The following is a 20304-nucleotide window of genomic DNA, read 5'->3' on the forward strand; positions in this document are numbered from 1 at the left end:
CTCTCATCGTTCTATCCCAGTTCCATCTTTTTTCTTTTCTTTTTTTTTTTTTTTTAATAGAGGTGGGGTTTTGTCCTGTTGCATGGGCTGGTTCTAACTCTTGGACACAAGTGATCCTCCTGCCTCGGCCTCCCAAAGTGCTGGGTTCACAGGCGTGAGCCACCAACGCCTGGCTGCATCTACAACTCTTTTGTTTTTGAGACAGAGTCTCACTCTGTCACCCAGACTGGAGTGCAGTGGCGTGACCTTGGCTCACTGCAGCCTCCGCCTCCCGGGTTCCAGTGATTCTCCTGCTTCAGCCTCCTGGGTGGCTGGGATTACAGGCATGTGCCACCACGCCTGGCTGATTTTTGTATTTTCAGTAGAGATGGGGCTTTGCCATGTCAGCCAGGCTGTCCTCAAAACTCCTGATCCGCCCCCTCGGCTTCCCAACGTGCTGGGATTACAGGCATGAGCCACTGTGCCCGGCCTGCAACTCTTAATTCACCTATTTGTGGAACTTCTCTCCCTCTTGGGTCCTTTTTCTTTTGAACTACACAGGTGTTCTACCTTCATTCTTTTTCTTCTCTATTTTTTTCTGGGGCATCTCATCCTCTTTCACAACTTGAATTACACCTTCTGGGGTTAAACTATTTCTGTTTGGTTCTAATCCCAACTTCTATGCTATAGTCAGGTTACCTGCTACCAATTTCCTCCAAATCCCACCAACTCTCTTTGTATAAAATAGAATTGATAATCTTACATACACATATACTTGCCTCTCTTCCCTGACTTACCCATTCCTTTTTAAAAAACAGGCACTTCATCTACTCAGCTACCTGGGCTGGAAACCACAGTGTTCTCCAGTTCTGTTCCTTTCCATTCTCTGCATATCTGGTCACTCAGTTCAGAATATTCTGTCTTTTTAAAAAGTGCCTGAAAGTTGGGCAAGGTGGCTCATACTTGTAGTCCCACCTACTCAGAAGGCTGAGACAGGAGGATCCTTTGAGCCTAAGAGTTCAAGGCTAGAGTGAGCTGTGGTTGCACCACTGCACTCTAGCCTGGTGACAGAGCAAGACACTGTCTCAAAAACAAAACTTCTGAAGTGATCTCTCCATTCCCATTCACTCTATTCATCATTATTGCATTCTGCTACCCAGTCTATTTCCTAAATATTTTTGCTGCCACTTAATTTTATCCTTCCAAAACATGCGATGGGTTTTATCTCTCACTACTCCCTGTTTAAGAAAACAGTGCCAGCCGGGCATGGTGCCTCATGCCTGTAATCCCAGCACTTTGGGATTTGGCCAAGGTGGGTGGATCATGAGGTCAGGAGTTCGAGACCAGCCCAACCAACATGGTGAAACCTCATCTCTTAAAAATACAAAAATTAGCCGGGCGTGGTGGCAGTTGCCTGTAATCCCAGCTACTCAGGAGGCTGAGGCAGGAGAATTGCTTGAACCCAAGAGGTGGAGGTTACAGTAAGCCGATACTGCACCACTGCACTCCAGCCTGGGTGACAGAGCAAGACTCCGTCTCAAAAAAAGAAAAAACATTGCCTAAACTGTTTTTCATACTTCCTCAACACTCATTAGTGTGGACTATGCAATCAATTTAGGGAGTTAAACCATTCTTCTTTTTTTTTTTTTAGATAGGGTTTCGCTCTTGTTGCCCAGGCTGGAGTGCAATGGCACAATCTCAGCTCATTGCAACCTCCGCATCCCGGGTTCAAGCAATTCTCCTGCCTCAACCTCACAAGTAGCTGGGATAACAGGCATGCACCACCATGCCTAATTTTGTACTTTTAGTAGAGGGGGTTTCTCCATGTTGGTCAGGCTGGTCTCGAACTCCTGGCCTCAGGTGATCTGCCCACCTCGGCCTCCCAAAGTGCTGGTATTACAGGCATGAGCCACCGCACCCAGCCTAAACCATTCTTAAAAAAAATAAATAAATAAAATAAAATTTAAAAAGTAGGCCGGGTGGAGTGGCTCATGCCTGTAATCCCAGCACTTTGGGAGGCTTTGGCGGGCAGATCACTTGAGGTTGGGAGTTAGAGACCAGCCAGGCCAATATGATGAAATGCTGTCTCTACTAAAAAAAAAAAAAAAAAAAAAATAGCTGGGTGTGGTGGCAGGCACCTGTAATCCCAGCTACTCAGAAGGCTGAGACAGGAGAATCACTTGAACCCAGGAGGTGGAGGCTGCGCTGAGTGGAGATCACGCCACTGCACTCCAGCTCGGTTGATGGAGTGAGACTCTGTCTCAAAAAAAAAAAAAAAAAAAGTAGAATAGAATAAAAATTATCAGACTGAGGCTGAGTTCAGTGGCTCATGCCTGTAATCCCATCACTTTGAGAGGCCGACGTGGGTGGAATCACCTGAGGTCAGGAGTTCAAGACCAACCTGACCAACACGGTGAAACCCCATCTCTACTAAAAATACAAAAAATTAGCCGGGTGTGGTGGCGGGCACCTGTAATCCCAGCCACTTGGGAGGCTGAGGCAGGAGAATTGCTTGAACCCGGGAAGTGGAGGTTGCAGTAAGCCGATAGCACCATTGCACTGTAGCCTGGTTGACAAGAGCAAGGCTCCATCTCAAAAAAAAAAAAAAATCAGACTGCATGGCACTTAGAATAGGAAGTTTAAAGAGATTAAGTCATGCTTTGTCACCCAGGCTGGAGTGCAGTGGCACAATCGTAGCTCACTGCACCCTCCATCTCCTGGGCTCAAGCAGTCCTCCCACCTCAGCCTCCCAAGCAGCTGGAATTACAGGTGTGAGCCACCATGCCTGGCCTAATTTTTTTTTTTTTTTTGAGATGGAGTCTTGCTCTGTTGCCCAGGCTGGAGTGCGGTGGAGCACGATCTTAGCTCACTGCAATCTCTGTCTCCTGGGTTCAAGCGATTTCCAGCTAATTTTTGTATTTTCAGTAGAGACAGAGTTTCACCATGTTGGCCAGGCTGGTCAGGAACTCCTGACCTCAAGTAATCCACCCTCCTTGGCCTCCCAAAGTGCTAGGATTACAAGAGTAAGCCACCGTGCCCAGCCCTAATTTTTTTTTTTTTTTTTTGAGACGGAGTCTTGCTCTGTCGCCGATGGTGCCATCTCAGCTCACTGCAACCTCTGCCTCCCAGGTTCAAGTGATTATCCTGCCTCAGCCTCCTAAGTAGCAGGGATTACAGGCGCGTGCCACCATGCCCAGCTAATTTTTGTGTTTTTAGTAGAGGTGGGGTTTCACCATGTTGGCCAGGCTGGTCTTGAACTCCTAACCTCAGGTGATCCGCCCGCCTCAGCCTCCCAAAGTGCTGGGATTACAGGCGTGAGCCACCACACCCGGCCAACCCTAATTTTTAAATTTTTGTAGATGGGGGGGTCTCCTCATCTTGTCCAGGCTGGTCTAGAACTCCTGAACTCAAGTGATTCTCCTGCCTTGGCCTCCTAAAGTGCTGTGATTACAGACGTGAGCCACCACACCCAGCTAAAAGTATTCTTTTAGGTAACTTGTTTTAAATAAGTTGTGTGTGTATGTGTATCTGCACATACTGGGTTGCACTATGGAATTATTTCTTATTGTGAGTTGTAGGAAAATGGTTGAAAGCCACTGCTTTAGACACCTTCACAATGCTCAGCTAGGTAACAAAAGATCTGTAGACAGTGGCCTGCTGTGTACTTTGCCAGATACATTTCCCACGACCCTCCTACAGCAGCATTACTATACCTTTTCCCTGTCTAAAAGGGTGCTATCTTCAAAGGACCGTTTTTCCCCTCCCCCTTTAAAAAAGAAAGCTAGGAGGAGGCAGTATAGTGTTGTAATGAGCCAGATTGCTTGGGGTTGAGATCCTAGCTTTGTTCTTATGTAGCTGTATGACTTTAGACAAATTATTTAATCTATCAGTGCTTATTTCATTTGTAAAATGAAAATAATAGTACTTTTCTCATAGGACTGTTAAGGAGATTAAATGAATTAATATCTGTAAAGTACCTAAAACATTGCTGGGAGTGTAGTAACTGCTGTTATCTAAGAGGCCTTATTTATTCTTTTTTTTTTTTTTTTTTTTTTTTTTTTTTTTTTTTTTTGAGACAAGAGTTTCGCTCTTGTTGCCCAGGCTGGAGTGCAATGGCACAATCTCGGCTCACTGCAACCTCTGCCTCCCAGGTTCAAGTGATTCTCCTGCCTCAGTGTCACGAGTAGCTGGGATTACAGGCGTGCACCACCATGCCCAGATAATTTTGTATTTTTTAGTAGAGACGGGGTTTCTCCATGTTGGTCAGGCTGGTCTCGAACTCCCAACCTCAGGTGATCTGCCCGCCTTTGCCTCCCATAGTGCTGGGACTACAGGCTTGAGCCACTGCGCCTGCCCTAAGAGGCCTTATTCTAAAGTCAAAAGAACAACCTGGATTTGAGTTCCCCGGCTCCATAATTAACTGGCTGTTATTTTGGGTCAGTCTTAACTACTCCCCTCATCTGTAAAAATGGGGGTGGTCTGGCCAGGCGCGGTGGCTCACGCCTGTAATCCCAGCACTTTGGGAGGCCGAGGTGGGTGGATCACCTGAGGTCAGGAGTTCGAGACCAGCCTGGCAAACCTGGTGAAACTCCATCTCTACTAAAAATACAAAAATTAGCTGGGCGTGGTGGTGGGCACCTGTAATCCCAGCTACTCGTGAGGCTGAGGCAGGAGAATCACTTGAACCCTGGAGGCAGAGGTTGCAGTGAGCCGAGATCTTGCCATTGCACTCCAGCCTGGTGACAGAGCGAGATTCCGTCTCAAAAAAAAAAAAAAGGGTATGGTTCAACATGCATTGAGTGCTGGCATTGTGCTTCTAGACTGTGAACTTGAGGTTGGGGCCATTTTCTCTGAGTCCCCAGCACCTTGCATAATGCGATATAGGGTGTACAATAAACATTTGTTGAATTTATAAATATTTAGCATCTGCCTTATGCCTATAATTGATTAGTACTGTGATACAAAGATGAAAAATGAAACAGGTATGTAATAAGTGCTACAATAAGGATGTCGACAAATTCAACGGTAGCAAGAAAGACAAAAACAGGACTAACCATTGGGTTTGGTCAGATGATTTCATAAGCAAAAAGTCTACCACTAGTGGAGAGTGGGGCCACAAGTCAGATTATAGTGAAATATAAGTGGTCGTGTTGCATAAAGCATCAGTCTCTCTCTCTCTCTCTCTCCCTCCGTCCCTCCCTCCCTCCCTCCATCTCTCCCTCTCTCTTTCTTTCTTTTTTTTTGAAACAGTTTCACTCTTGTTGCCCAAGCTGGAGTGCAATGGCGCAATATCGGCTCACTGCAACCTCCGCCTCCCAGGTTCAAGCAATTCTCCTGCCTCAGCCTCCCGAATAGCTGGGATTACAGGCACCCACCACCACACCCGGCTAATTTTTGTATTTTTAGTAGAGATGGGGTTTCACCAAGTTGACCAGGCTGGTCTCCAACTCCTCATGTCTGGTGATACACCTGCCTCGGCCTCCCAAAGTGCTGGGATTACAGATGTGCGCCTCGGTGCCTGGCCACATCAGTCTTTTTTTTTTTTTTTTTTTTTTTTGAGACGAAGTCTCGCTCTGTCGCCCAGGCTGGAGTGCAGTGGCACAATCTCGGCTCACAGCAACCTCCGCCTCCCGGGTTCAAACGATTCTCATGCCTCAGCCCAACGCTAGATTGGTTTTTCCGAGCCTGTGAACTCCATGGGGTCGCCAGATAAGCGCAATCCCGGTGGACCAACGCCCAGGACACACGCTACGTACCAACCCTGTGTCAAGCCGCAGGCAGCGGTTCCGGACTCTGGGACTTAACCTAACGTGGCGGGGCGGGACTTCCGGCGGGAGGCGGAAGCGGAGGCGCAGGCGCTGGCTGGCAGGTGTCGCTAACTGGACGGCGGTCGCCAGGGCGAGAGGCGGGAGCCGGAGAGGTGAGGCAGGACCCGGGCTCCACTGCCGCCTCTCCGAGCTCTTGTGACGCGGACCTCAGTGCCAGGATGGCTCGGGGCGAGCGGCGGCGCCGCGCAGTGCCGGCAGAGGGAGTGCGGACAGCCGAGAGGGCGGCTCGGGGAGGCCCCGGGCGACGGGACGGCCGGGGCGGCGGGCCGCGTAGCACGGCTGGAGGAGTGGCTCTGGCCGTCGTGGTCCTGTCTTTGGCCCTGGGTATGTCGGGGCGCTGGGTGCTGGCGTGGTACCGTGCGCGGCGGGCGGTCACGCTGCACTCCGCGCCTCCTGTGTTGCCTGCCGACTCCTCCAGCCCCGCCGTGGCCCCGGACCTCTTCTGGGGAACCTACCGCCCTCACGTCTACTTCGGCATGAAGACCCGCAGCCCGAAGCCCCTCCTCACCGGTAACCGGGCCCCAGGGCGGGCAGGCAGGCGGACTCCTAATCTGGGCGCCCCAGCTTGAAGCCAGAGCAAGGGTGGGAAGGAATGGATCAGGAGAGTTATGAAGAGGGATGACCCGGAGACCCGGAGGGACAGGTCCCCTGCTCTTTGACTTACGTGGCCATTCTACCCCCAGGACTGATGTGGGCGCAGCAGGGCACCACCCCGGGGACTCCTAAGCTCAGGCACACGTGTGAGCAGGGGGACGGTGTGGGTCCCTATGGCTGGGAGTTCCACGACGGCCTCTCCTTCGGGCGCCAACACATCCAGGATGGGGCCTTAAGGCTCACCACTGAGTTCGTCAAGAGGCCTGGGGGTCAGCACGGAGGGGACTGGAGCTGGAGAGTGACTGTAGAGCCTCAGGTCAGGGCCTCAGGACACCCTTTTCTCAGCCCAGACCCCCTCCATCCTTCCCTTGCTGCCAGCAAATGCAGCATGAAGTGGGCTCTGGCTGCCTGGCTTAAATCCTGCCTTAAACAACTGCCTGTATAACCATTTCTATTTACCATCTCTAAGCCTTGATTTCCTTGCTTGTAAAATGTACAATGTAGATAATAATAGCACTTAACTCACAGGACTGTAAGAATTAAATGAAAAAGAGGCTGGGCGCGGTGGCTCACGCCTGTAATCCCAGTACTTTGGGAGGCCGAGGCTGGCGGATCACCTGAGGTCAGGAGTTCCAGACCAGCCTGACCAAAATGGAGAAACACCGTCTCTACTGAAAATATAAAATTAGCCGGGCGTGGTGGCGCATGCCTGTGATCCAAGCTACTTGGGAGGCTGAGGCAGGAGAATTGCTTGAACCAGGGAGGTGGAGGTTGCGCTGAGCCGAGATCGTGCCATTGCACTCCAGCCTGGGCAACAAGAGCGAAACTCCATCTCAAGAAAAAAAAAAAAAAAAAAAAAGCCGGGCGCGGTGGCTCACGCCTGTAATCCCAGCACTTTGGGAGGCTGAGGCGGGCGGATCATGAGGTCAGGAGATGGAGACCATCCTGGCTAAGACGGTGAAACCCGGTCTCTACTAAAAATACAAAAAATTAGCTGGGCGTGGTGGTGGGCGCCTATAGTCGCAGCTACTCGGGAGGCTGAGGCAGGAGAATGGCGTGAACCCAGGAGGCGGAGCTTGCAGTGAGCTGAGATCGCGCCACTGCACTCCAGCCTGGGCGACAGAGCAGATTCCGTCTCAAAAAAAAAAAAAAAAAGAATTAAATGAAATCAACTGTGTAGAGTTCTTAGTGTAGGACATAGTACAAAAGTATACTGTTATCTCCCAGGGCACCCAGTGCAAGGCTCTTTATCTCATCCCACTTGGGTGTACCTGGTTACCCTCAGTGACCCTCATTACTGCCAGATGTATGTTGTTTACATTACCCCTGCCTACTGTTCCTTTCCCTCACTAAGGCTGATTCTCAAGAGGGAATTCAAGAGAGAATGCCAATCTAACACTGTTCTTTTCTGTCCTCGTTGGTCACTCAGGCCTCAGGTACTTCTGCCCTCCCTTTGGTCTCCCTGTTCTTCTATGTGGTGACAGATGGCAAGGAAGTCCTACTACCAGAGGTTGGGGCCAAGGGGCAGTTGAAGTTCATCAGTGGGCACACCAGTGAACTTGGTGACTTCCGCTTTACACTTTTGCCACCAACCAGTCCAGGGGATACAGCCCCCAAGTATGGCAGGTAATTGGGGGAAAAGAATATTGGGGGATGGAAGGGGTGGTTATTCCCATTTTCACCAGTCTCCATGTCCCCTGCCTGAGACCTCCCAACCTGACTCCTGAACACTTTGTATTTCTCTTTATAATGCCCACTGCCTTCTCTTGAATAATAGTTCCTATTTATCTTCTCCCCTTCAAGCTACAATGTCTTCTGGACCTCCAACCCAGGACTGCCCCTGCTGACAGAGATGGTAAAGAGTCGCCTAAATAGCTGGTTTCAGCATCGGCCCCCAGGGGCCTCCCCTGAACGCTACCTCGGCTTGCCAGGATCCCTGAAGTGGGAGGACAGAGGTCCAAGTGGGCAAGGGCAGGGGCAGTTCTTGATACAGCAGGTGACCCTGAAAATTCCCATTTCCATAGAGTTTGTGTTTGAATCAGGCAGTGCCCAGGCAGGAGGAAATCAAGCCCTGCCAAGACTGGCAGGCAGTCTACTGACCCAGGCCCTGGAGAGCCATGCTGAAGCCTTTAGAGAGCGCTTTGAGAAGACCTTCCAGCTGAAGGAGAAGGGCCTGAGCTCTGGCGAGCAGGTTTTGGGTCAGGCTGCCCTCAGCGGCCTCCTTGGTGGAATTGGCTACTTCTACGGACAAGGGCTGGTATTGCCAGACATGGGGGTGGAAGGGTCTGAGCAGAAGGTGGACCCAGCCCTCTTTCCACCCGTACCTCTTTTTACAGCAGTGCCCTCCCGGTCATTCTTCCCACGAGGCTTCCTTTGGGATGAAGGCTTTCACCAGCTGGTGGTTCAGCGGTGGGATCCCTCCCTCACCCGGGAAGCCCTTGGCCACTGGCTGGGGCTGCTAAATGCTGATGGCTGGATTGGGAGGGAGCAGATACTGGGGGATGAGGCTCGAGCCCGGGTGCCTCCAGAATTCCTAGTACAACGAGCAGTCCACGCCAACCCCCCAACCCTACTTTTGCCTGTAGCCCATATGCTAGAGGTTGGTGACCCTGACGACTTGGCTTTCCTCCGAAAGGCCTTGCCCCGCCTGCATGCCTGGTTTTCCTGGCTCCATCAGAGCCAGGCAGGCCCACTGCCACTATCTTACCGCTGGCGGGGACGGGACCCTGCCTTACCAACCTTACTGAACCCCAAGACCCTACCCTCTGGGCTGGATGACTACCCCCGGGCTTCACACCCTTCAGTAACTGAGCGGCACCTGGACCTGCGATGTTGGGTGGCACTGGGTGCCCGTGTGCTGACGCGGCTGGCAGAGCATCTGGGTGAGGCTGAGGTAGCTGCTGAGCTGGGCCCACTGGCTGCCTCACTGGAGGCAGCAGAGAGCCTGGATGAGCTGCACTGGGCCCCAGAGCTAGGAGTCTTTGCAGACTTTGGGAACCACACAAAAGCAGTACAGCTGAAGCCCAGGCCCCCTCAGGGGCTCGTTCGGGTGGTGGGTCGGCCCCAACCTCAACTGCAGTATGTAGATGCCCTTGGCTATGTCAGTCTTTTTCCCTTGCTGCTGCGACTGCTGGACCCCACCTCATCCCGCCTTGGGCCCCTGCTGGACATTCTAGCCGACAGCCGCCATCTCTGGAGCCCCTTTGGTTTACGCTCCCTTGCAGCCTCCAGCTCCTTTTATGGCCAGCGCAATTCAGAGCATGATCCCCCCTACTGGCGGGGTGCTGTGTGGCTCAATGTCAACTACCTGGCTTTGGGAGCACTCCACCACTATGGGCATCTGGAGGGTCCTCACCAGGCTCGGGCTGCCAAACTCCACAGTGAGCTCCGTGCCAACGTGGTAGGCAATGTATGGCGCCAGTACCAGGCTACAGGCTTTCTTTGGGAGCAGTACAGTGACCGCGATGGGCGAGGCATGGGCTGCCGCCCTTTCCACGGCTGGACCAGCCTTGTCTTACTGGCCATGGCTGAAGACTACTGAAGGGAGGGAGAGGAGGGGAGCCAGGACACTCATGCCACTCTGGCTCTGAAGGGACAAAGGCTTCTGGCTTCTGCCCCCAGCCCCTCGGATACCAGTAATTCAAACCTTCCTCATTTCATCTCAGGTGTCTCCTTGCTGTCATCCCACATAGCCCTGGGGTGAATGTGAATCCAGAGTCTATTTTTCTAAATAAATTGGAAAAAACATTTTGAACTCTATTGCTTTTGCCAGATTTGCCTCACCAAGAGGCCTTAGGTCAGTCCAGGCCTCAAGACTGTCTGCTGTCCTCAGGGAAGGTGGGGTCAAGTGGCCATAACCTGTCCCCTTCAAACCCAGTCAGGTCAAGTGCAATGCAGTGAGTTGAGCTTTAGTCCACCCAAATCCACAAGTAGCTGGTTCACATCTCTTTAATGAGATCAAAGGCTCCTGTGTATGTCTTGCGGGGGTAAAGCTAGCACAGTCCCCCAATACTGCCCCTCTCCTCAGGGCTCCAGCCCTTTCAGGCAGATTCTAGGTAGGCAGGGAGGGGCCAAAAGGAATGCAAGGAGTTGGGACTAGGACTGTTTCTGGTGGGCAAGTAACCCATCCACCCTCTCAAAACTACTTATGGGATGTCTCCTTCACTGGAAGACAGCCCCATGGGAAAGATCTGCGGTACAGAATCTGGGGGCAGTGCACACGGGGAGTAGTCCTCCAGATCTGGCAGGGTGGCACTAACCCTCACCTCCTTGACTGGCTCACCCTCACCGGAGGCAGGACAAGGGCAGAGCTCAATACCGGAGTCGCCAGTTAAACGGCGATAGCGGCAGGAGGGGGGTGTGGGGGCAGGGGTCACCCCTGCCCCAGGCTCACCATCCTGATGATGGGGGGCACTCTGGTGGGAGGAAACACCTTCCACATTTGTTCCTTCAAAGTGGGCAGGGCAGCTGGATGAGGAGGAACAGCAGGATTGTTCACTGGAAGCAGTCAAGGGGCGGCCTGGGGCCACAGTATAAGGCGGGGGTGGTGTGCCTGGGCGGTGAACCACATCCTCATAGGCTGGGGGCTTGAAGGTGCTGAGGAGGCCTGCAGGGGAGAAAATTGGCATGATTGGTTGAAGACAACCAGGTATAGGGTGCTAGTTTTTATATTAGGGAAAAATACTTTGAAATGTGTGGAAAAGGGAATGTGAGACGATTTGGGGTTCTGGTTTGGGGAAGGCCACTGGTAGCTGACCCAGGGCATCAAGTCACTCACGAAGGTCAAGCAGTGAACCGGTAGGGAAAGGACCAGCCCCATGGCATGCCCCATGATAGGCCAACAAGTTGATTTCACGCTGCCGCTGCTGTTGTTGCAGCCTGAGTTTAGCTCGTCGGTGGCGGAAGGCGCAACAGCAGCTAAAGAGGATGAGGACAGTCCAGAGCAGCCAGAACCCTGCAAGAGGCAAGGAGGGAGTAACTCAGGCATCTTTCATGCAGAGAAGGGGCCCTGAAGGCCGAAATTCTAAGGTCCAAGGGAGGGTGGACACAGGGACCTGGAAATAGCCCTCTTGGAGACTTACACCAGAGCTCATAGTAGTAGGTGCAGCAGCCAGTCTCCCCGCAGCAGTGACCACTCTCACAGAGATAGGGCTGGTTGTTCACTCCTGGGCACAGCTCTCGAAGCTGCGGGCAAGGAGGCACTTAGAACTAAGGGGGATTCCAGCCCAGGGCACTGTCCACCCCCACCTCCTGCATGCACATACACAATCCCACCCTGTGAACCAAGTTCAGCTTGGAGAGATGGGGGAAGTGGAGGATGCTGAGAGGAGTGTTGAAATATCTGAAGGGCTGTCAACGTGGAAGAGGATTTGGAATAGCAAGAATCAGTCTAGAGAACAAGACAAAAGTGTGGACATACAAAGAGGGAGATTTCAGCTCTGCATATATGAGACTTCCTTCACACTCAAGCCTCACCCTCCCCAACCCCCCTACCCCCATCCCCTCGGTGCTTTCTGTTAAGGGAGTGTTTTGGCAGAAGCCAGAAGACAGTCTGAGATAATCTCAGTCTCAGACAATGGGTAGCGGTAGGTCATTTCCAAAGCAAGTTGCTTTCATTATCCTGCACGGTTCACTACCCCCCACCCGCAACTGGATCTTTCCACCCCTGGGCCTCAGGCCCCCTAGGATAGAGGAGGGGCAGTGTGAGACCCAGAGCAGTGCTCCCAACCAGATGGGATTGCTGTGGATGATAAAGGATGGCATCCAGGGCGCGAGTCTGGGTTCCAGCTCTTCTCCAAATTGCTCCCTCAAGAGAAGACGCTGCCGGACTCTGTTGTGACAATAGGCACATAGAAAAAGATCACAAATAACTGTTGCAAGACAGAGGGAGCCTCCCTGGGACCTCACTATGCCTCTGGTCACTGGAGAGCCACCGCAAGCTTCCACTGCAGCCATGGGATGGGGTCTATGAGGCTACAGGCAAAGTCAGCTGCATCTACGTTACAAAGTTTAGACAAAGAGTGGAAGAGACATGTTTAGGAACTTCACAGTACCTGTGGCTCCGTGAGTTCCTCCCCCACCCCCAAAAAGAAGGGACAAGGAAAGGGGAAAGAGACAAATGGCTGTCGTGATAGGTTTTGGAGCTATTGGGATACCTGCTGTTGCGGCGCCCGAAGTGCCCCCCAGGCCTCCTCGCTGCCGTTCCCGCTGCTGGCCCGAGCCATACCTCCACCTACAGCCCCCTGAGGACCACAGCCTCCTCTACCGCCAGCCGCCCCGCCCCTGCCACCTCTGCTGCCACCGCCATGGTCCCTGCCCGGCCCATCTTCGCTGAGGCCACCATCACTCCGCGGCCGGAGCTTCCATCCGGGCAGAACTCCACCAACTAGGACTCAGATTGCTCTGCCCTACCAATCATCATCGTCCCTTGACGGACGGGCCAATAGGAACAGATCAGAGGTTTCTCCCTGTGACCAATCCACAGCAGCGCCTCCGCCGCTCTCCCAGACAACAAGAGCTTGTACAGACAAAGAGTAGGTGAAGGTTCGACCCACGGCCCTGACTGACAGCGGCAATAGCCAATACAGACAACAGAACAGGCTCTGGCATATCAACCAACGAACAGCCGCCCCGAATAGCAAGGTTGCCGCTGATTGGCTTGCGGTATGTTTTCGGAATGACGCCAAACGCCGAAGCACGCCAGGTAATCCCGGCTGGAAGAGGCGGGGTCCCAAAAGTCGGTCCGACTCCGGGCGCAAACCAGCCTGGTTTTTTGCGGTGGTTTCCAAGCCCCAGGCATCGACGCAAGCTCCGACACGGGCAAAATACCTGTATACCGGAGACTGGTCTGCCCACAACATCCCACTCCCCCAGTTCTGTACAAGCCGAAGCACCGGATGTAATTTAATAGGGTGGGGAAGACACTCAAGAGCGGGCATGGGACAGGGCGCAGAGTCCGGGTTAAGGGCCTTACGTAGCCAAAAGGGGGGATCCAGGGCCCTCGGGCCCGCCCAGCCGCATCTGCAGGTTGATGCGGTAGCACTGAAGACTGCAGAGTGCCTGGCCTGTGCGGGAGCAAGCGTAGCGGCGCGGATGGGGACAGCCGGGGACAGAGCAGCGCGGCGGCGGGCCTGAGGGGGATGGCCGCTGAGACACTGCCGTGGGGGCGGGGACGCCAGGTGGGAAGGAAAGGGTGGAACCCTGTGCTCCGCTGCAGTAGCGCACCATGGGGGCCGGAGCCGCAGCCCGCCCTCCCCGCCGCTCGCCCCGTGCGCCTCCCCGGCCTCCCCGCCCACTGGTCGCCGCAGTCTTGGTGAGGCGCTCGATAGTCTGGTTCTTGTGCTCTTCTGCCCGCCGCGCCGCCTGGAGCCGCCGCTTCCGCGCCCGCTCCTCGCGCTTCAGCAGCATCTCCTCTGTGAGGGCGGGAGGTGGGCAGCCCTCAGCCACAGGCAGCGGCAGCATAGGGGAAGGTTGACTCCGCGCCTTCTGGAGCAGAGCTCGCTAGGGAGAGACAGAGACGGGGTGCTGTCTGAAAATGGAGGAAGATGGAGAGGCGAGGTCGGCCAGATCGGGGAAGGGGAAAGAAGGGACATGGAAGGCAGGGTCTTGAGCAGCGCAGGCCTTCGGAGGCGGGATATTAATTAATTAGCACCCTCTCCAGGACACCTTCCATAGGTTCCTCTTCATAAATACTGCCTCCTCCCAGATCTCCTGACATTTAGCTTTAGGTCCTTAACTCTCAAGGGGAGAAGCATCAGTAATGTTACCTGCCTGACCTGTGCACCAAAACTGTACCAGCTTTCCCAGAGGTCTGTTGTTATTTTTAATCTTATCTCAATAGAGAGTATCAGGTGGATAACTGCTCAAGCCAAAATCCCAGGCTTAGCCTTGATATATTTTCTCTCCATTCCCCTCCCCACAAGTATCTACTTCCAAAATATAGCCATAATTCATCTGATTTTCTCCATCTCCACCACTTTCGTCTTGGTTAAAGCAACCACTGCCTCTCAGCTGATTACTTCAACAGCTTCCTAGTTGTTCTCCATACTTCTATCTCTTGTCTCCACGAAGATTCATTCTCTACAAAGATGCCAAAGTAATCTATTGAAATGTAAACCAAGTATGTCACTTCTCTGCGTACAGCCCTTCAGTGGCTTGTCCACTTTTTCTTCTCCTTTACTCTGCTAGACATGTTCCAGTCTCAAGGTCCGTGCGCCTGCTGGTCTCTGCTCAAAAGCTCCTCTGGTATTGCAAATGTTATCTCTTCAGAGAAGCCTTCTCTAACTACCCTAATGTCTCTCTTCCATCATTTCTATCTGTTTGTTTACGCCACTTTCTATTTCATCACCCTTTTCTTTTTGTCATAAACCATATAGCTTTTTGAAATTATTTACTTATTTACTTCCCAGCCCCCCAACACACACACTAGAATACTAGCTCCAGGAGAACAGAAACTTTGTCTTTTCTCTACTATCGATATCCCCACTGCCACGCAAAGTGCATGGGTCGTGGAGAGTTCTCAATACTGTATACATTTGGTGAGTGAATAAACAATGAACCAACATACCTGTCGAGCAGTAAGCAGCCGCTCATTGATCTCCTTCTTGAGGTCTCCATTGTCATCCAGCTCCCCCTTCTCCAGGGCATCCAGCCACCTCTGTTCCTCCTCTTCCTCCTGACCCCCTAACCCTCCTGATAGGTCCCGAAGTGGAGAGGGAGAGAGATTACTGTCTTCATCTGGGAAGGAAGTTGGAGAAAGAAAAACAGAATTGTTCAGATGGGGCACCCTAATTTGGCTGAGTTAATACTGGGACATGGAAAATCCTAACCCATTTCAGAACCAACCTTCTTTCTTTAGGCGGGTATAATAAGAAACCCAGTTTCCCCACCTCCAGATCCTTCTCACCCAGCCAGGCACGGTACTGCTCAAGGGGGACTCCTTCCATAGGTTCCTCTTCATTATCCACAACCATAAGGGGAGAGGGTGAGCGAGGCCCCTCTGGGATCACAGTGAAGGTAGGAACACTGCAGAGACGCAACACTACTCTTTAAAATGAGCAAGCGTCTCCTTCTCCTACTCCGTAGCTACACCCAACTTTCCCCACCCTCTTAGACTCTTGCTGCCTAAATCTGGACCCTGAAGTCACAGTGTCCATTAGGTCTTCTAGAAAGCCCAGTCGGCTTCTAACTACTATCTCTGCTCCTAAAGTTCCCCTTATAAAACTATGATCCTCTTGGCCTCACCTCTTGGTCCCCAGGACTTGTCCCCCAAGCTTGATTTTGAGTTTGAGCTGAGGCTTGGCAGGGGACGGCTGCGTGGGCCCAGCGTCTTCTTCCTGATGGTGTTTCTTCTTGTGTTTCTTCTTGTGCTTCTTGTGTTTTTTCTTGTGCACTCCATGGCCATGGGCACCCACCAGGCTCAACTCCAGGGCTTCTCCTGTGGAAGGAAAGCCTGTCAACAGTGTTTGGCCGGAGGGTGGCAGGGGAAGCCCTGAATAACCTAAGCCCCTACTGGATCCCACCCTTCCCGCAGTACTCGCTGTTACCATAACAACAGCACCGCCTTTCTCCTTGCCACCTGTGGCCGAAGTACCCTGGACTCTCCGAGGAGCAAGAACGGGACTTCTTTTCTAACACGACCTAAATTGCTTGATCTATTCGCGCTTACCCGGCTCAGGGGCCTCCATAGCCCCAGAGGTGCTCCCACGCCGCCACAGCTTACTCATGAGGTCCTGCGAGGAAAGGGGACTAGAAATGGTTGGGACACACGCAGACACGCCTTTTCCGCCCCGCGGAAAAACTGGAGCCAGCAAAACAACCAGTTACTTCCGGTTCATGGCAACCATCCTTGTGCGGGGCACGCTTCGCGTCCAAAATCGTCCCTGAGAAACAAGGATCCTTCCAACGAACGTTCCGGTCCCTCTGAGGTCGGGACAGCCCAAATGGGCAGGGCTTTCCCCTGGCTCCGCCTCCTCACGGTAGCTTTCAGAACTCAGCGCGGATGAGTCAATTATTGAACTCAAGTTTGGTGAATGTATACACTAGACCAAGTGCGGGAAGCTAGTCTAAGAGGATGCAAAGATGAATATGAACACCGCCCCTGTCCTTGAGGAACTCACAGTTGGGTGGAGGAATACATAAACTATATTGATGACAAAATGGCCGAAATGCTTAAACAGCACGAGTGCCCTAAGAGCAGATGCAGTTTAGGTATTTAAACTTCAATTTTCATAAGTAGGGAAATGAATAAATGAATTACGGTGCAGCTGTACAATGCGGAACACCATATTGCTAAGAAAAGTTGAGTTGTAAGTAATTAATGAGATTGACACAGAATTTAAACAATCTAAGTGTCCTAATGAATTGGTGTATCCATACAGTGGGATGTTAAGCAGCTTGGAAAAGAAATGAGGCGCCCCAGAAGGCTATCTAGGAAATTGGTAAGAGTCATTTGCTGATGAGCAGCTGGAGAACAAGGGTGGATGGCGACCTATTTTTTTATGATTATACCCTCTTGTGCCTTTTGAATTTTGTATAAAACGTGTATATTTTACCTCATTTTAAAAAAGACATAAAAACAGGTAGGTTTGTATGTGCTGATACATGAAATAAGAAAAGTAAATTTCCCATCCTGGCTAATACCATGAAACCCCGTCTCTACTAAAAATACAACAACAACAAAAAAAAAATTAGCCGGCGTGATGGCACGCGCCTGTAGTCCCAGCTACTCGGGAGGCTGAGGCAGGAGAATCGCTTGAACCCGGGAGGTGGAGGTCGCAGTGAGCCGAGATCGCGCCACTGCACTCCAGCCTGGTCGACAGAGCGAGACTCCGTCTCAAAAAAAAGAAAAAAAAAAAAAGTAAATTTCAAGATTATGTGATCTGATTTTTAAAAGCATAATATACTAGCAAATACATAGAAAAAATTGAGGAATGTATACCTGTTAATGTTGGTTAACTGTAGAAGTTGGGGTTGAGGAACTTTCACTATTTAGGTATGTAATGTATTTTCTTACAGCCAATATATATCACGTTTATAATTAGAAAATAACACCTATATACATATATCTAAATATATATGAGTGTCTGAGCAAGGTAACAGCAGTGAAAAGTCTCTTACATTTCAGTGATAAAATTATCAAGAATCAATGAGCAATTATATTGGGGAATCCAGGATGAAGTCATGTAGTATGTGATTATGAAAAGGGATTTTGGAGTCAGACAAGCCTATTATCAAATCCCAGTTTCACCATTTATTAGCTATGCAACCTTGGGCCTAAAATTATTTAAGCTCTCTGAACCTGAGAATCCAGCTCTATAAGATGGAATACAGTAGGATCCACCGCTATGAGGGCTCTTTCAAGGAATAAAGGAAATCAAGAACTCATGATACTTAGGGTGGCAGCAGGCACAGGCACAGGCACATAGTAGATGCTTCAGTAAGCAAATAATAATAACTGACTCATAGGTTTCTAGCCTAAGTATTTAGCGGGAAGGTGGTATTTTCAGTAAGGAAGATAACATAGGAAGAGAAGCAAGTTAAGAAGGGAATTATTTAGTTTTGCCCAAGGCGACTTTGAAGTGCCTGTGGGAATGCCTGGGTGGAGGTGGAATAGCTGAGAGGAGAAACCAAGGATGAAAGTGTGAGTGGGGATGTCATCAGCGTAATACTGGAGGTCCCCAAGTGATGGGAGTAGATGAGACACCCAGAAAGAGTAAGTAGATAAGAGGAAAAGAACCAGGAACAGAACCAAGTGAGCACCTGTCCTGCACAGCCAGGCAGAGGGGCCAGACAGGGTTGAGAAGGTCAGGAAAGGCAGAAAGTATCAAGGGACTAAGGCTGTGATCAGCTGGGTACAGTCCTTCAGAGGGTAGGCTGAGCTCCAAGAAGAGGATGGATTTTATCACAGTGTGAAGGCAATACTCTTTTATCACCAGGAGTTACAGTGAGGGATCACTTGCAATTCATATTTGTAGAATACGTTAGAGTTTATAACCTGCCTATATATTCCTTCTCTCCCTTGGCCCCCACAGCATCTCCATAAGGGAGATACCATTGTTTCCATCTTATAAATGAGGAAACTGAGGCTCAGAAAAAGAAATGTTTTTGCCAAAGTCACAAAGTTAGGGAGTGGCAGAGCCAGACTCAAACAGAGGCTTCCTGACACCTGGCCCAGTGGTGTTTCCTCTGCATCATGATGCCCAGCAGGGAGGAAGTGGCAACAGTAAGTGACAACTGGCTTCATTATTTTGTTTGTTTTTAGTTTTGCTTTGTTTAGAGTGAGAGAGATTTGAGCATGTTTGTAGGCTGAGAGGCACTCTTCTTTCTGAAAGACTTCTTAGTCGTATTTTAAAAAATTATTTTGAAATAACTTCAAACAGAAAAATTGCAAGATGAATACAAAGAACTCTCTCTAATAAAGTTTTTGTTTTGTTTTGTTTTTGAGACAGGGTCTAGCTTTGTCTCCCAGGCTGGAATGCAGTGGCGCAAACATGGCTCACTGCAGCCTCAAACTCCCAGGCTTGAGTGATCCTCCCACCTCAGCCTCCCAAGTAGCTGGGACTACAGCTACACACCACCAAGCTCAGCTAATTCTTTTTTTTTTTTTTTTTTTTTTTTGTAGGGACAAGGTTTGGCTATGTTGCCCAGGCTGGTCTCAAACTCCTGAGCTCGAGCGATCCTTCTGCCTCAGCCTCCCAAAGTGCTGGGATTACAGGTGTGAGTCACAGTGCCGGGCCAAAACTTTCTTATCTCCTTAAACATTCCATGTGTTTCAGGTTAACATGGAATGCCCAACATGGTTGGCGGGTGGAGCAGATTCTGAAATTTTTTTTTTTTTTTTTTTTTTTTTGAGACGGAGTCTCGCTCTGTCACCCAGGCTGGAGTGCCGTGGTGCGATCTCGGCTCACTGCAAGCTCTGCCTCCCAGGTTCACGCCATTCTCTTGCCTCAGCCTCCCGAGTAGCTGGGACTACAGGCGCCCTCTACCACGCCTGGCTAATTTTTTGTATTTTTAGTAGAGACGAGGTTTCACTGTGTTAGCCCGAATGGTCTTGATCTCCTGACCCTGTGATATGCCCGCCTCAGCCTCCCAAAGTGCTGGGATTACAGGTGTGAGCCACCGCGCCCGGCGAGATTCTGAAATTGTTAACATTTATCTGTGTTTATGCCCATTATCATTGTCAGTGAAAAGAGTCAAACTCTAAAATATTTGAAGAGATTTATTCAGAGCCAAATATGAGTGACCAATGGCCTGTGACACACCCCTCAAGAGATCCTGAGAACATGTGCCCAAAGTGGTCTGACTACAACTTGATTTTATACATTTTAGGGAGACATAAGACATCAATCAATATATGTAAGATGTACGTTGGTTTGGTCTGGAAAGGCAGGACAACTGGAAGATGGGGGCTTCCAGGTATTGTGTAGATGCAAAGGTTTTCTGATTGGCAACTGGTTGAAAGAGTTAAATTATTGGCTGGCTGTGGTGGCTCACACCTCTAATCCCAGCACTTTGGGAGGCCGAGGCGGGTGGATCACCTGAGGCCAGGAGTTTGAGACCAGCCTGGCCAACATGATGAAACCCCATCTCAACTAAAAATACAAAAATTAGCTGGACATGGTGGCACATACCTGTAACCCCAGCTACTAGAGAGGCTGAGACAAGAGAATTGCTTGAACCCAGGAGGCAGAGTTTGCCGTGAGCTGACATCGAGCCATTGGACTCCAGCCTGGGCAAAAAGAGCAAAACTCCATCTCAAAAAAAGAAAAAAAAAAGCGTTAAATTATTGTCTAGAGACTTGGAATCAATAGAAAGGAATGTCTGGTTGAGATAAGGGGTTGTGGAGACCAAGATTTTATCATTCAAGTGAAGCATCCAGGTAGCCAACTTCACAGAGAATACA

At 50.8% G+C, this 20304-nt stretch overlaps 3 protein-coding genes across 17 annotated transcripts; 1 reads left to right on the plus strand and 2 right to left on the minus strand.

Annotated features, from left to right (window-relative positions):
* Positions 1–5769: 5769 nt before the first annotated feature.
* Positions 5770–10148, plus strand: MOGS (mannosyl-oligosaccharide glucosidase). Of its 2 annotated transcripts, XM_063789697.1 has the most exons (5): positions 5770–5899; positions 6226–6317; positions 6491–6717; positions 7831–8027; positions 8205–10148. In XM_063789697.1, exons 2-5 carry the CDS (start codon positions 6284–6286, stop codon positions 9940–9942), a joined length of 2196 nt encoding a protein of 731 aa, XP_063645767.1. In that variant the 5' UTR covers positions 5770–5899; positions 6226–6283; the 3' UTR covers positions 9943–10148. The 2 variants fall into 2 exon arrangements, with proteins under 2 accessions (XP_063645767.1, XP_001159538.1); XM_001159538.7 differs by having other exon boundaries at positions 5818–6317.
* A 183-nt stretch (positions 10149–10331) lies between these two features.
* Positions 10332–12940, minus strand: WBP1 (WW domain binding protein 1). Of its 13 annotated transcripts, none has more exons than XM_054677969.2 (6): positions 12691–12775; positions 12111–12231; positions 11676–11750; positions 11483–11585; positions 11179–11355; positions 10332–11007 (listed from the first exon to the last, which is right to left on the minus strand). In XM_054677969.2, the coding sequence occupies exons 2-6, from the start codon at positions 12162–12164 to the stop codon at positions 10547–10549; spliced, it is 870 nt and encodes a 289-aa protein (XP_054533944.1). In that variant the 5' UTR covers positions 12165–12231; positions 12691–12775; the 3' UTR covers positions 10332–10546. The 13 variants fall into 13 exon arrangements, with proteins under 13 accessions (XP_054533944.1, XP_009440963.1, XP_054533943.1 ...); XM_009442688.5 differs by having other exon boundaries at positions 12130–12231; positions 12557–12772; XM_054677968.2 differs by lacking the exon at positions 12691–12775 and adding an exon at positions 12557–12683.
* Positions 12941–13290: 350 nt separating this feature from the next.
* Positions 13291–16250, minus strand: INO80B (INO80 complex subunit B). 2 transcript variants are annotated; one of them, XM_001158449.7, is made up of 5 exons: positions 16069–16250; positions 15645–15837; positions 15307–15425; positions 14968–15137; positions 13291–13901 (listed from the first exon to the last, which is right to left on the minus strand). In XM_001158449.7, exons 1-5 carry the CDS (start codon positions 16124–16126, stop codon positions 13371–13373), a joined length of 1071 nt encoding a protein of 356 aa, XP_001158449.1. In that variant the 5' UTR covers positions 16127–16250; the 3' UTR covers positions 13291–13370. The 2 variants fall into 2 exon arrangements, with proteins under 2 accessions (XP_001158449.1, XP_054533942.1); XM_054677967.1 differs by lacking the exon at positions 16069–16250 and having other exon boundaries at positions 15645–15964.
* Between the last annotated feature and the right edge of the window lie 4054 nt (positions 16251–20304).

This window comes from Pan troglodytes, chromosome 12 (assembly GCF_028858775.2).
Source record: "Pan troglodytes isolate AG18354 chromosome 12, NHGRI_mPanTro3-v2.0_pri, whole genome shotgun sequence".
Classification (NCBI taxonomy): domain Eukaryota; kingdom Metazoa; phylum Chordata; class Mammalia; order Primates; family Hominidae; genus Pan; species Pan troglodytes.